Raw genomic sequence first — 15269 nt, forward strand, 5'->3', positions numbered from 1 at the left:
GAATAGAAATAATTTAGTTCAGTTAGAGAACAGATGTTACAGTTAAAAACTGAACTGAGCAATATACAGCGGAAGATTCAGTTTCAAAGCTAAATGTAAAAGCGCCCATTTAAGCGAGTTTGTCATTGTACTGTTCTGTTTTTGTGTTTTTCATTAAGAATAATATTAAACACACCATTCAAGCAATTTACTCCCAAATTGGTGCTCATTCTAAAGTGAAAGTATAATCCGCGCGGCCGCACGGGAGTTCATAACGGTGCGCATTATATGCAGCCTAGCTCCATTCTTCGTGAAAGATAGAGATAGAAATGCGCACAGGAAACAAAAACCTTGCAAAAATTATATACGATCCGCCTAATCCTGGCCAAATCACAGAGATGCCGATTCGCACGGGACTAATATTATCACAGTGAAATATGGTAGGTAATTTGCGGGGGAATTTTTACTTTACAAATTACAGACATGGCCAATTCGCACGGGATTAAGATCAGACATTCTCTTCAATTATTACAAATCACCAGAGGTCCCCAGATAATACTAATCCCGTGCGAATAGGGCTTTAGTCTTCACACGAGTGCTTTGTAAACACGGGGCGGTACTTCTGCCTACGTCTAGCGTGTTTAAACTCTGATTGTATTTGTCTGGAAGAAGAACATCATATACACCTAGGATGGCTTGAGGGTGAGTAAATCATGGGATCGTTTTAATTTTTGGGTGAACTATCCCTTTAAGAAGAGATGCACTGTAGCATTTAAAGCATAATGACTGGTCACGTGGTTCACGGAGCTCTCAATAGTTCCACACAAACCAGCTCTGTCAATACGTTTGAGTGGCTTAAGCGGATACACAACAGCTTCACTATACAGGTATTTGCAGCAATTTTTTATTACGTCAACCTTATTTACAGGATCATTTTATTATGGAGGGTGATGGAGATGCAACATTGTTATCATTAATGTTAATGTTTTTCTTGTATTAAGCCCTCAGGTATTCCTTACTAATTGGTCACACTCACTCATTGGTGGTCAAATGTGACCATACACCTTAACCCTTTTTCAATTAAATAAATGTTCTATATTTTAGTTTAATAATATTTATTGAATATTTCGAGGATTTTTTTTGGTAAATAGGCCTACTATTTGTGCAATAATTGTACAGTAGGCTATATACATATGAATTGATACTGAATCAAGATCTTAATCGATATTTGTGCCCAATATTTGTATATATCGAAATCGATATTTGTGGGAAACACTGTGTTCATACAGATATTTACACATAATTAGAAATTTGCTGGGGAAAAGCAGTTGAAAGTTGGGGGATGTTTCTTTTTTTGCTGAGTTTAGGATCTAGTTTTAGATGTATTGTGATACACCAACCTTGTGATTCTTCCTCAAACTCCATCTTTACTGTCTGTAGTTTCTCCTGGAGTAATTCCTCCTGCTTGATTCTTCTTCTCCTGTGGGAAGATGGGAATATATTGTTATTATTATTAATATAATATTACTCAGGTGCAAATGATCTACTCTAATAGTAGGGTAACATGGGGGAAGATGCCCCCTCATGAACAATGTGGATTATAACTATAATATATTCAGATATAAGTGTATCATGTGCAGGATGATGATGCATCAGCCAATGTGTTATTATAGGAAATAAACAGAAACATTTGTTAATAAAGGTGTTATACACAAAATGTCTAATTATTAAAGGGTAAGATGGCCCCTGGTGTCAGAAGCACACAAATAAACTTTTACAGAATTTATAAATTACTTTTAATATGATTATTTTAATATTTATATATATTTTAAAGCACCATTCATGCAAAATACTAAATCAACTGTTCTATTTAACTTTTTATTTTGACAATTTATTTGAATAATTGAATATCGGATGACAGACAAAGCAGAATCCCAGTAAAAGAGATTCATCTGAAAGGTAACATTATTTACAGGCTTATGAATATTTACATATTTAACTGCCCATATTTTATTTGAAGATGTGTCATAATAGAAACACAGTGAAATCAAATGTAATGATCTCACTCAACTAACCTATATTTCAACATAATAAAATGTAATAAATCACTATTTTCCAGAGACACAAAATTAGACTTCAAAACTGTTTCAATTAAATCTCATAAATATTGAAATTACAACATTAAAAAAATAGTGTAGCCATTCGTCAAAAGTGCTGAGATTGTGTGTCAGGAGGTTCATCTTACCCCATGTTACCATAGTTTAGAACCAGTTCTATGATTTTACTAACTTTAATGTTGAGGTGATATGATTAAATAATGCCAAACAACAAACGAGTGTTGTGTTTGTCTACTAGAGTTGTTATTTCTTCATGGTATTTAGTGTTAATTTTCTCAATAGTGGTGTTATTATCAGAAATGAGCTCTATATTTCTACATTAGCTATTAAACTATCAGTTCTCAGAGCAGTTCAGAGAGAAGCTGAGAGAATATTGATGAGGGTTGATCGCTGTAATCAGACATCGATTAAACGCGTGAATGTGTGCAAATTACAGACAACGGTCGCAAATAAGAGATTAAGATTTGACGAAAACTCCAGTTCTTGTCGAGCTAGTTCAATGCATGTAGGATTTAAGTTGTCAGATTTAGATTTCTCCTGATAAAAAATGAAATAAATGTACTCACAGTCGGATAAACCAGATTTACAGTTATGATGGAGACACGATGAAACTTCTCGAAGTGAAAAGCAAATGGCGACATCTAGAGGAACATCTGTGGCGCTGCAGAACTCCCGCCGCTGAAGTGAGGGGCGGAGCTTATAGAGTCTGGACTATGACGTGTATTAACGATCATCACCATCATGAATCCTGCTAAGCTTTTTATATTTTCTTTTTTTTTAATGTATGCACATTTATAATAATACAATTTGTATAATATTACCTTTAAAAAAATAGTTAAGGTTCTGTGAGGGTGTTTCTAATCCAGCTGTAAAAATGCTATCTTTATCTCTTCTGACTGCCGTTATCAATCTCTCTCTGTTTTTTACTCCTTTTGAAAGTTGTGAGAACACTATTGTGGAGTTTTTCTTTTACTACAATCATTTTATTTTATATGAGCTGTTTTCACAATGGAGTTTTGTTTGGATTGATATAAAAACAATAATACTTTTAAACAAGGTCACTTTATTCATACATGCATAAGATAACCTGAATAAAAATTATGGATCCAAGCTTAAATGTATTAATTTTCTCCATTTGATGTTGTTTTTTCCACTGTTGTACTGAAAACATCCCTGAGTTAACAACTGATTTTAAAATCAATATCGTTACACCCCTTAAATGTATTCTGGGCAGTCCTATTATTAAAAATATGACATCAGTATAAATGATGAACAGTCCTTTAATACAGTGATTATAAGAGAGCAAAACAAACAGACAAAACTGAACAAATGACACTGTTTTGTGTAGTCTGCACTTAAACACTTGGTCAATGTTGAGAACAATGTTATACCCTTACAGAAAAAACACATGGATTTTACATTTTCCCAGTGGTGGAGAGAGTACTGAAAAAGCATACTCAAGTAAAAGTACTGTTACTTGTCAAAAAATGTAGTGCAAGTAGAGTAAAAGTACCTGTCCTAAATACTACTCAAAGTAGGAGTAAAAAGTAGCCCTTTTAAAAGTACTCAAGAGTAGTGAGTAGTGAGTATTATGCTGTGAATGTTATTCCACTTTATATACCCTGCAAATTAAAAATGTAGCTTACTTTAAATGGATGATTCTCATTAAGATCAAAAAAACCTGAGATCACCAACAGTATTTCAGAATTCAGTTTTATTTTTGACTACTAGCATTAAAAATACAGCCATGTAATATTAGAGAAAGCAACCAATAATCTGGTAACATTTATGAGAACCATTCTGTAGATGTTTCCTTGCGGTTAATTAAAAAAGGTTCAAAGTGTTGTACATTAACAATTTTACGTTAAAAAAGCAGAGTTCTTTCTTTTCAAGACGCATCCATTGTACTGCTTTAATTTCATTGGATGTTTTCTCTGTAAAAGAATACACTTCAGAAATCAGAATCCAGTAACTCACAATTTTCACCACTGATTATTTTTGCTTGCAAAAACATAAACCTGATTTAAATATAAATCTGATGTTTTATGAAAGTTATTTGCTATATACATGGACTACCATTTTTAATCGGCATGTTTGAACACATTGCATTAAAATATGCACTTGTAATGAGTGAAAAATCAACATTATTATTTCACTCAAAATCTTTTCTTTGATTTTCATTGTATTGTCTTTTGATTTAATTATGCTGGTATGTATAGTTTTGGAGTTTTATATATGTTGTAATGAAGTGTACTGCCCCTTTAAGAAACACTTAACTTTGGACGCGTTAGTTCGTTCGCTCAGTTGATGCTAAACTACGCTGAGTCTTGCTCTCCAGGATACCCGTCTCTGAGATCCGGCCTGAGGAGGACACTGCCAGTCCGCAGGACCTTAGTCTGGAGGCTCTGTTCTCAAACAGACAGGGGTGGCCAAGCCGAAGTGTCCCATGGAAGCGGCACCAGGTCAGGCCTCCCTCGTGGCATCCGGTGAAGTTTCCCGAATAGTGACTGGGACACAAATTAAGGAACACAAATTAAGATATTTTTGTTGAAATCCGATGGCTCAGAAAGGCCTCCATTGGTAGTCAACAAAAAATCAAAATAGCGACCTTATTCAACAAGGTTTTGTCTTCCGCCTGGGCCTTTGACGTGAACTCACGAAGCTCCACGACACATGCTGATAGCAATATGTGGTTCAGCATGTCAACCAATAATAACCAAACAAATCAATAAATTGCATCACTTTTTCTGAGGTTTTCTTTGGAGACGGGGAGGAGGAGGAGTTGCTGAAAGAATTTGTCAAAGGGATGATGCAGATTTGCTTTGGGGGCTCGAGCCCCTGCCCTTTTTCAAAATGAATCAAAAGTGCCCCTCTCAGACAAATATCAATGATAATATCGTGGTCAATAAAACGAAATAAATGTGATTATTATAACATGACAATGTATACAATAGTAACGAACGGCTCAAAAGTCGGATAATTTCTGTTGAGGCGTTGCCATAACGCTTTGCTATGGGTTGCGTGCGTTTTGATTGACAGCTGATTTTCCTCTGTTCGGAAACGGCTCTCGAGCCAAATATGGTCCTTTCAGAGAGTGTGTGGCCTTACAGAAAAAAGTAAACCAATATTTTTTTTTCATCCATAATCAGAGCTAATGTGTTGATTTAATTACAAATCTATATATTATATATTTTAAAGTATTACACAATTCACCAATGCCCGTTTGACATGTATATAGGCTACACCAACCAATCGTGATCTGGCAAAGCAAGTTCAAATTCCACTGGGCATGTGAAGTGGAGCGGTAATTTTCTGTTCTTATTCATAAATCGGTTGAAAATTACATGGACAGACGAACTAACGTTTGTGGAACGATTTCCTGCGGTTTGTCTCATTTTATAAATTGCATCACTGACAAAATGGATTTTAACAAACAAATCCCTGCACAAAACCATGCAGCAGCAGCAGCAAAAGTCGCATTAATGGTAAGTGTTAAATTCACTTGTATTTATGTATATTGATACACTGTTTACTATTTCATGAAACTATCAAAGTTAACAAAAACCAAGTGCCACCGGCACCTACAGGCCTATTATGTGAAGTGTAGGCTGGCGAAATGGTTACGTGAAAGGATTTTATTATATTACCATTTTTGAATATTATGCAGCATTATGAAAGTCTCTTATGTTCATCAAGCCTGCATTTATTTGATAAAAAAACAGCAATATTGTGAAATATTATTAAAATAATGGTTTTCTATTTTAAAATATAATTTATGCCTGTGATCGCAGCTGGATTTTCAGCATCATTACTCCACTCTTCAGTGTCACATGATCATTCAGAAATCATTCTAATATGAGGATTTAATGTCAATGATGGAAACTGTGATACTATTTCAAGATTCTTTGATTAATATATATATATATATATATATATATATATATATATATATATATATATATATATATATATATATATATATATATATATATATTTACATATTGCCCCTTTTTTACATTTGAGCCCCTGCCTCTGAAGAACTCTCTGCACGGCCCTGGTCCAGAATATCAGTTAATCATCTCTGTCAGATTTTACCAAGACTGACGAGTTTGTGAAAGAGATCGTAAACCCGGCCGGTGCGAGACTCTAAATGTTATCAGAATCTTGATTACTGAGTATAACACAATATAAACAATTTAAATTAATCTAAAGTTAATGATTAACAAAATCATTTAAAACATTTTTCATTAATGGAGTCAGATGAAACAAAGAGGTAAATGCATACAAAGAAATGTATTTAAATCCTGTTTTGTTGTGTAAAAGGAAAGACAGTGACACGCAGATACACCTTCCCTGTGCTATTGGAGACCGGTATTGGACCTGTGGGCTTACAGACTGTTAATTAAAAAAGGTGCGCATGACTTAAGCCACTCAACGTTTTGTTTCTTTATTCTTGTAACAAATTCTACATGCAATGCAAGTATAGATATAATGAACGCCATTAATAATAAAAACACATAAATTCCATCTTTTGATTTATCAGAATATCAAACTATTTACATGAAAGTGATCTGAACAAGAACTTTGATCACTTAGGAAACTTTGGGCAACACTTTTTCTCATGTCTCAGTAGATTAGATGATTGGCTGAAACTCTTCCCACATGAAGAGCACTGGTGCGGCTTCTCTCCAGTGTGAACTCTCTGGTGTGTTTTCAGGTTTCCTGAATCAGAGAAACTCTTCCCAGATGAAGAGCACTGGTGCGGCTTCTCTCCAGTGTGAACTCTCTGGTGTTGATTTAAGTTGCCTGATGTACTGAAGGTCTTCTCACAGTCAAAGCACATGTAAGGTCTCGCACCAGTATGAATGCGCTCATGCACTTTTAAAGTGGTCAGTTGTGAAAAACTCTTTCCACAAAAAGAACAAACGTGAGGCTTCACACCAGTATGAACTTTAAGGTGTTGTCTTAAGTCTGATGCCCCAACAAATGCTTTCTCACACTGATCACAGCTGAATGATCTCACTCCAGAGTGACGGTGCAGATGATCATCGAGATTGCTTTTCTGACTGAAACTCTTTCCACACTGAGAGCAGGTGAACGGTTTCTCTCCAGTGTGAATCCTCATGTGCACATTTAGGTTTTCTTTACGTCTGAAACTCGTTCCACACTGAGAGCAGGTGAACGGTTTCTCTCCAGTGTGAATCCTCATGTGTCTGTTTAGGTTTTCTTTACGTCTGAAACTCGTTCCACACTGAGAGCAGGTGAAAGATCCTTCGACTCCAGATTTTCCAGCTTTTTTCTGTGTGAAATTCTCTTCAGTCTTTGAAGCGACTGTGTTTCCATCTTCATTTGTGAGATGATGAGGTTTCTGCTGTTTGTCTTCATTCACTTCCACTGGGTCTAAAATCAACATATTCAATAAAAGAAGAACAAATACAAATGAAAAACAAAAAGAAATATGGTTCATTTTCAATTTAGCACAAATCCAGTTTACTTCTGAGTCTGATAAACTCAGCAAAAAAGAAACATCCCCTTTTCAGGATACTGTATTTAAAAGAAAATTTTGATCATGTTTGGAAGTTTTTATGTTACATCACTGCTGAGAAACCCTCAGAAAAAGTGATGCAATTTATTGATTTGTTTGGTTATTATTGATTGACATGCTGACTAGTATAAAGTCTTTATCAAGTTTGGACTTTGAAAAATCATGTTAACTACATCTGAGCCAAATTCTGGGTTGATATCTCACAGCAATCAAAAGTTATGGCATTTGGAACCAAGGTAGCCTTTTTCCAAAAGTCCGGTGTTTTACTGAACATAAGAACTACTTACATGTGTAAACGCCAACATTTTTTATATATAAAATAATTACATAAAATAAGTAACAAGTGATAAGATCCTGGTCGATGAGTGATGATTCTTCAGCACATTTTCAGCGTGTTCTCCTATTCTACGGAGCACGGTAAATCAAGACCTGTCAGGGAGATCAGCCCAATCCAAGAGCGTCCAGCGTTAAGAGAGTGTCCGATTGCTCTCTACACATCGTCCCTGCCCACTTTACATTTGACCATTTTAATAGGATAGACGGTTGAATAGGAACCCAACCTCGTTATACTTAATAAATATATTTGCTTCTTCTTAGCCTAAGTGTTCCTGCAAATGAGTATTCTCGTCTCCGGCGTGATGACTCAGATCTTTCGAATATTGCAATTTAATAATTGTTTAATCGATACGTCATCCTCAATAAATACGTCTCCAGCGTGTTGCCTCCGATCTTTTGAATATTCCGATCTAATATGACCCCTGACCTGTAAAGTTGCCAGAACAATAATCATACGCTGTTTGTTAATTGGCCAGAGGAGAACTGCCCCCCCGACTGAGCCTGGTTTCTCCCAAGGTTTATTTTTCTCCATTATGCCCCTGATGGAGTTTTGGTTTCCTAGCCACTGTCGCCTTTGGCTTGGCTTGCTCAGTTGGGGACACTACATTTTCAACTAAATATCCAAATAAATCTAATTAGTAAACTAAATTCCATCCATCCATCCATCTTCTTCCGCTTATCCGGGGCCGGGTCGCGGGGGCAGCAGTCTAAGCAGAGATGCCCAGACTTCCCTCTCCCTAGACACTTCCTCTAGCTCTTCCGGGGGGACACCGAGGCGTTCCAAGGCCAGCCGGGAGACATAGTCCCTCCAGCGTGTCCTTGGTCTTCCCCGGGGCCTCCTCCCGGTTGGACATGCCCGAAACACCTTCCCGGGAAGGCGCTCAGGAGGCATCCGGAACAGATGCCCGAGCCACCTCAGCTGTCCCCTCTCGATGTGGAGGAGCAGCGGCTCTACTCCGAGTTCCTCCCGAGTGACTGAGCTCCTCACCCTATCTCTAAGGGAGCGCCCAGCCACCCTGCGGAGAAAGCTCATTTCGGCCGCCTGTATCCGGGATCTTGTCCTTTCGGTCATGACCCAAAGCTCATGACCATAGGTGAGAGTAGGAACGTAGATTGACCGGTAAATCGAGAGCTTCGCCTTACGGCTTAGCTCTTTCTTCACCACGACAGACCGGTACATCGACCGCATTACTGCAGAAGCTGCACCGATCCGTCTGTCAATCTCCCGTTCCATCCTCCCCTCACTCGTGAACAAGACCCCTAGATACTTAAACTCCTCCACTTGGGGCAGGAACTCTCCACCAACCTGGAGTGGGCAAGCCACCCTTTTCCGACTGAGGACCATGGCCTCGGATTTGGAGGTGCTGATCCCCATCCCAGCCGCTTCACACTCGGCTGCAAACCGTCCCAATGCATGCTGAAGGTCCTGGTTAGAAGGGGCAAACACGACAACGTCATCCGCAAAGAGCAGAGACGAAACCGTGTGGTCCCCAAACCTGACACCCTCCGGCCCTTGGCTGCGCCTAGAAATTCTGTCCATAAAAATTATGAACAGAACCGGCGACAAAGGGCAGCCCTGCCGGAGTCCAACATGCACCGGGAACAAGTCTGACTTACTGCCGGCAATGCGGACCAAACTCCTGCTTCGGTCATACAGGGACCGGACAGCCCTCAGTAAAGGACCCCGGACCCCATATTCCCCCAGCACCCTCCACAGGACGCCGCGAGGGACACAGTCGAATGCCTTCTCCAAATCCACAAAACAAATGTGGACTGGTTGGGCAAACTCCCATGAACCCTCCAGCACCCTGTAGAGAGTATAGAGCTGGTCCAGTGTTCCGCGACCAGGACGAAAACCACACTGTTCCTCCTGAATCCGAGGTTCCACTATCGGCCGGATTCTCCTCTCCAGTACCCTGGCATAGACTTTCCCGGGGAGGCTGAGAAGTGTGATCCCCCTATAGTTGGAACACACCCTCCGGTCCCCCTTCTTAAAAAGAGGGACCACCACCCCGGTCTGCCATCCCAGAGGCACTGTCCCCGACCGCCACGCGATGCTGCAGAGGCGTGTCAGCCAAGACAGCCCCACAACATCCAGAGACTTGAGGTACTCAGGGCGGATCTCATCCACCCCCGGTGCCTTGCCACCGAGGAGTTTCTTGACCACCTCTGTGACTTCAGCCCGGGTGATGGACGAGTCCTCCTCTGAGCCCCCAGCCTCTGCTTCCACAATGGAAGACGTGACGGCGGGATTGAGGAGATCCTCGAAGTATTCCTTCCACCGTCCGACAACATCCCCAGTCGAGGTCAACAGCCGCCCATCGCCACTGTAAACAGCGTTGGTAGGGCACTGCTTCCCCCTCCTGAGGCGCCGGACGGTTTGCCAGAATCTCTTCGAGGCCAGCCGATAGTCTTTTTCCATGGCCTCACCGAACTCCTCCCAGGCCCGAGTTTTTGCCTCCACGACCACCCGGGCTGCAGTCCGTTTAGCCTGTCGGTACCTGTCAGCTGCCTCAGGAGTCCCACAAGCCAGCCAGGCCCGATAGGACTCCTTCTTCAGCTTGACGGCATCCCTTACTTCCGGTGTCCACCACCGGGTTCGGGGATTGCCGCCTCGACAGGCACCGGAGACCTTGCGTCCACAGCTCCGAGCAGCCGCTTTGACAATGGAGGTGGAGAACATGGTCCACTCGGACTCAATATCTCCAGCCTCCCTCGGGATCCGGTCGAAGCTCTGCCGGAGGCAGGAGTTGAAGATCTCTCTGACAGGAGACTCGGCCAAACATTCCCAGCAGACCCTCACAGTACGTTTGGGTCTACCGAGTCTATCCAGCTTCCTCCCCCGCCATCGGATCCAACTCACCACCAGGTGGTGATCAGTTGACAGCTCCGCCCCTCTCTTCACCCGAGTGTCCAAGACATACGGCCGCAGATCAGATGAAACGACCACAAAGTCGATCATTGACCTACGACCTAGGGTGTCCTGGTGCCATGTGCACTGATGGACACCCTTATGCTTGAACATGGTGTTCGTTATGGACAAACTGTAACTAGCACAGAAGTCCAATAACTGAACACCACTCGGGTTCAGATCAGGGGGGCCGTTCCTCCCAATCACGCCCCTCCAGGTTTCACTGTCATTGCCCACGTGGGCGTTGAAGTCCCCCAGTAGAACGACGGAGTCCCCAGTCGGAGCACTCTCCAGCACCCCTCCCAGAGACCCCAAGAAGGTCGGGTACTCTGCACTGCCGTTCGGCCCGTAGGCACACACAACAGTGAGAGACCTATCCCCGAGCCGAAGCCGCAGGGAAACGACCCTCTCGTTCACCGGGGTAAACAGCCCGCCGCCTCTCACCATGGGCAACTCCAGAGTGGTAAAGAGTCCATCCCCTATCGAGGAGTGTGGTTCCAGAGCCCAAGCCATGCGTGGAGGTGATTCCGACTATCTCTACCTCTCAACCTCACGCACAAGCTCAGGCTCTTTCCCCGCCAGCGAGGTGACATTCCATGTCCCAAGAGCCAGTTTCCGTGTCCAGGGATCGGGTCGTCTAGGCCCCCGCCTTCGACTGCTGCCCGATTCGCTTTGCACCGGCCCCTTACGGTCCCTCCCGTGAGTGGTGGGCCCACGGGAAGGTGTCCCCACGTCGCTCCTTCGGGCTGAGCCCGGCCGGACCCCGTGGGGGAAGGCCCGGCCACCAGGCGCTCGCATACGAGCCTCAACCCCAGGCCTGGCTCCAGGGTGGGGCCCCGGCTGCGCCATACCGGGCGACGTCACGGTCCTCCTTCTTTTTGTCATCATAAGGGGTTTTTGAACTGCTCTTAGTCTGACCCGTCACCTAGGACCTGTTTGCCTTGGGAGACCCTACCAGGGGCATATAGCCCCGGACAACATAGCTCCTAGGGTCATTCGGGTACTCAAACCCCTCCACCACGTTAAGGTGGCAGTCCATGGAGGAGAAATTAACTAAACTAAATTAACCATATAAACTAAATTACTGATCTGCCCGCATTGTCACTGTATGATAGTTGAAATGAGCTGATGACATCACCGTTTTCTCCGGAGCGGCTATACGGCCGAATCAAATTCTGTTGCATTATTTTCCTGTTTAACACTGTGAAGCTGCTCTGAAACAATCTGCATTGTAAAAAGCGCTATATAAATAAAGTCGACTTGACTAGACTAGAGCACAACTGCATGAGCTTAAATGCCTGTGCTTGCATTCTGGGTTAAAGGGATAGTTCACCCAAAAATGAAAATTAGCCCATGATTTACTCACCCTCAAGTCATCCTATGTGTATACGTCTTTCTTCTTTCAGACCAATAAAATCTGAGTAAAATTTAAAAAATCTTTCGATAGGCAAAGGTACTTTCAACACTTTTTCCATAAATTGAATACGTAAGGGATCGGCTGAAACTTATTTAAAAGGGAGAAAAAACAGACCTGCAAACTCCTCAGAGTAAAAAAGGTGACAGTGTCGCGGGGTGGGGGGGTGGGGTTAATATGCAAATGACACATTTCTGAGCGTGACTTAAAGAGAATGACACATTTAATATTTAAAAAATTATTTTATTTACAACACGGAAACGCCTGGAACTCAAGGAACTGTTGTGACGCATGACAAAAAATAAAAGACTGACACTAGGGGTGTAACTGTACACAAAACTGACGGTTCGGTACCTCGGTTTTGAAATCACGGTTCGGTACGAGTTCGGTACAGCAGTTTTACAAAATTACTAAATTTAACAGTGGTTTACTGAAGAAGAATAAAAGTGTCTGTCCTTGAATGAATTTAATTATATCTAAAAGTTTATTGAAGATATTTCTGTGAACTATATAGGGAGCCCTTACTTGCACATTAATATTAAAGGTTAACAAAATAGAGCCCAAACTATTAGCAACAAAATAGAGCCCAAACTATTAGCAACAAAATAGAGCCCAAACTATTAGCTTAAATTCAGTTGCAATTTATTTTTAGGTATAATAATCAACACTCAAATAACACATTGTATGCAAACATGTAAACTTCACATTAGGCAGTTTTTGCATTAACTTCTAAATCTAATTATAAAATAGTTTTTTCTCCAATTCGTTGTTGAAATATAATAATTTATACACAGTGTCTGTCATTTTCATGACAGGTTTATTTAACATGAATGAAATAATCAAGACATCACTAACAGGTTAAGTAGAATATAATGAATATATACGCTAATATAGAGCATAGTGAAAGAGTTCATCTCTCTAATGAATACAATTCTGTGGACACTGAATGACTGCCTGAGGTAAATGTGATGCTAACGTTACATGACATTGTTTAGTTTACAAGCAGTTAAATTGACGTCTTTCCGCCGTTGAAACACTGATTTAGCGATTACACCACATATTTACATGACAGTAAGTTCCCTTTCGAGAGTACTCTCGTATTGCGTTTAGCTAAATGCTAGGGGAATTTCCTTTCCTCGAGATTTTGAAGCACATTTTTATCCTAAAAATACCATGTAAAACGCAGTGCAACTGCACAGCTGTCAGCAGGAAGCAGCTGCGTGCTAATTGGCTGTGCCGCTGCAACTGCAGGAACCTATGCCGAGCCCGCTAGGCGGGAAGGACCAATCAGGTCCCTCTAATATTCTCGCCACAAGGGGCAGCAGAATTTGTATAGCCAAGGGTATAAAAGACCCTGTCTCGCCAGGTTCGTCAGATTATTTCTTCTTCAGCGACTCACCTCGCTGAGCTCTGGATTGAAGCCTGCCTTTGACACGCATCCAGCAGAACTCCCTGCAGCCTTGAGGACGTCGGACTCTCCGCCTTCAGCCTGCCTTCCAGCTGCGCCATCCGGCACATATCCTTTAATACCAATCTGTGTTTTTGCCGTTGCTACACACTCACGAAAAGAGCTGAGACGCTGTTTCAAATGTCTCGTTCCTCCTGTGCCTCGTGTAGAGGTTTTCTCCCGGACGAGGATCGGCACATCATCTGCGTCTCATGTCTCGGACGAGACCACGCGCCGGCCATTTCCCTCGTCTGGCGGCTGCTACTGTTTCCTTCGGCGGACCAGAAGAGGAGGAGGATGACAGCCTTTCGCTTGCTGCATCTGAAAGCAGGTGGTCGGACACCGTCTCGGAGCACGACACTTCGACGCGGACTGCCATGGGCGTTAAAACCTCAGTGGATGCTGAGCTTATGCGCCTGCTCATTAAGGCCGTGGACGACCTCGGTATTGACTGGTCTCAGCCCCAGGAGCCCAGCCTCGCAAGGCTTCTAAGCCTGGACAGCGTTCCCGCTCTACGAGCCGCAGCAGACCGCCGGAGCGTTGAGGTCCCGACCCAGCAATGTGTCGAAACCCGAGCCGCCGAAGCCGTCCTAGCCAGAGGCACAAAGAGAAGGTGGATAATACCACCTCGCTCTCTTCCAAAACGTTCCCCAGCTCCCTTCAATCAGGTGGCTGGGCACATTACATACACAGCCAACGAGCCCGCAAACAAACGCGCTCGCCTGTACACAAACACCAATATTCTATGTCCCCCGGCCCCCTGCACTCAGGCGGCGGGAAACAATTCTCTCGCAATCAGAGAGCCCATGAACAAACGCGCTCCGATGAGTGCCACTTTAACACAAAATTATTGGGCCACCGAGTCCCTGTTACTCAGCGACAGGACCCAAAAATGAATTCAGCCCCTGGCTTCGAAGGCCGAGGCCTGGCAGGCCATTCCCGGCATTTCAAAATGGGTATTGAACATAATAGAACAAGGTTACTCGCTACAGTTTGCTCGCAGATCACCGCGCTTTCGCGCCGTGGAAGAGACAACGGTGAGAAGCGACACAAGTCATGTGCTTCGAACCGAAATATCAAAACTGTTAATGAAAGGGGCGGTGGAAGCCGTACACCCCTCACAGAGCGAGTCAGGCTTTTACAGTCGTTACTTCCTTGTACCAAAAAAAGGACTCAGTGGTCTCAGGCCCATTCTAGATCTCAGACATCTGAACAAGGCCCTTAAGAAGCGCCCGTTCAAAATGTTGTAAATGAAACAAATCCTTGCGCACATTCACCCAGGAGATTGGTTTTTCACCGTAGATCTAGAGGATGCCTATTTCCACATACAAATAGCTAGGACTGTAGCGATACACTAATCTCACGATACGATACGATACACGATATTTAGCTCACGATATGATATATATCACGATATTCAGCCAGTGATACGATTCGATTCGATATAATTCGATACACTTACATAATTTTCTGAAAGATTTAAAGGGGACAGAGTGATTTTTGTGACATCTTGTGAGTGT

At 42.5% G+C, this 15269-nt stretch overlaps 1 protein-coding gene across 1 annotated transcript in view; it reads right to left on the reverse strand.

Annotated features, from left to right (window-relative positions):
- Window positions 1-4383: 4383 nt before the first annotated feature.
- Window positions 4384-15269, reverse strand: part of LOC307137834 (rap guanine nucleotide exchange factor 6-like) — a gene marked incomplete at its 3' end in the record, with an annotated part of 70898 nt that continues 60012 nt past the window's right edge. The window contains exon 3 of the mRNA XM_079835806.1: window positions 4384-4603. Coding sequence (XP_079691932.1) covers window positions 4384-4603 — 220 coding nt within the window. The remainder of the gene's footprint in view (window positions 4604-15269) is intronic.

The sequence above is a fragment of the Gobio gobio genome (assembly GCF_949357685.1).
Source record: "Gobio gobio genome assembly, chromosome: 14".
Taxonomy (NCBI): Eukaryota; Metazoa; Chordata; class Actinopteri; order Cypriniformes; family Gobionidae; genus Gobio; species Gobio gobio.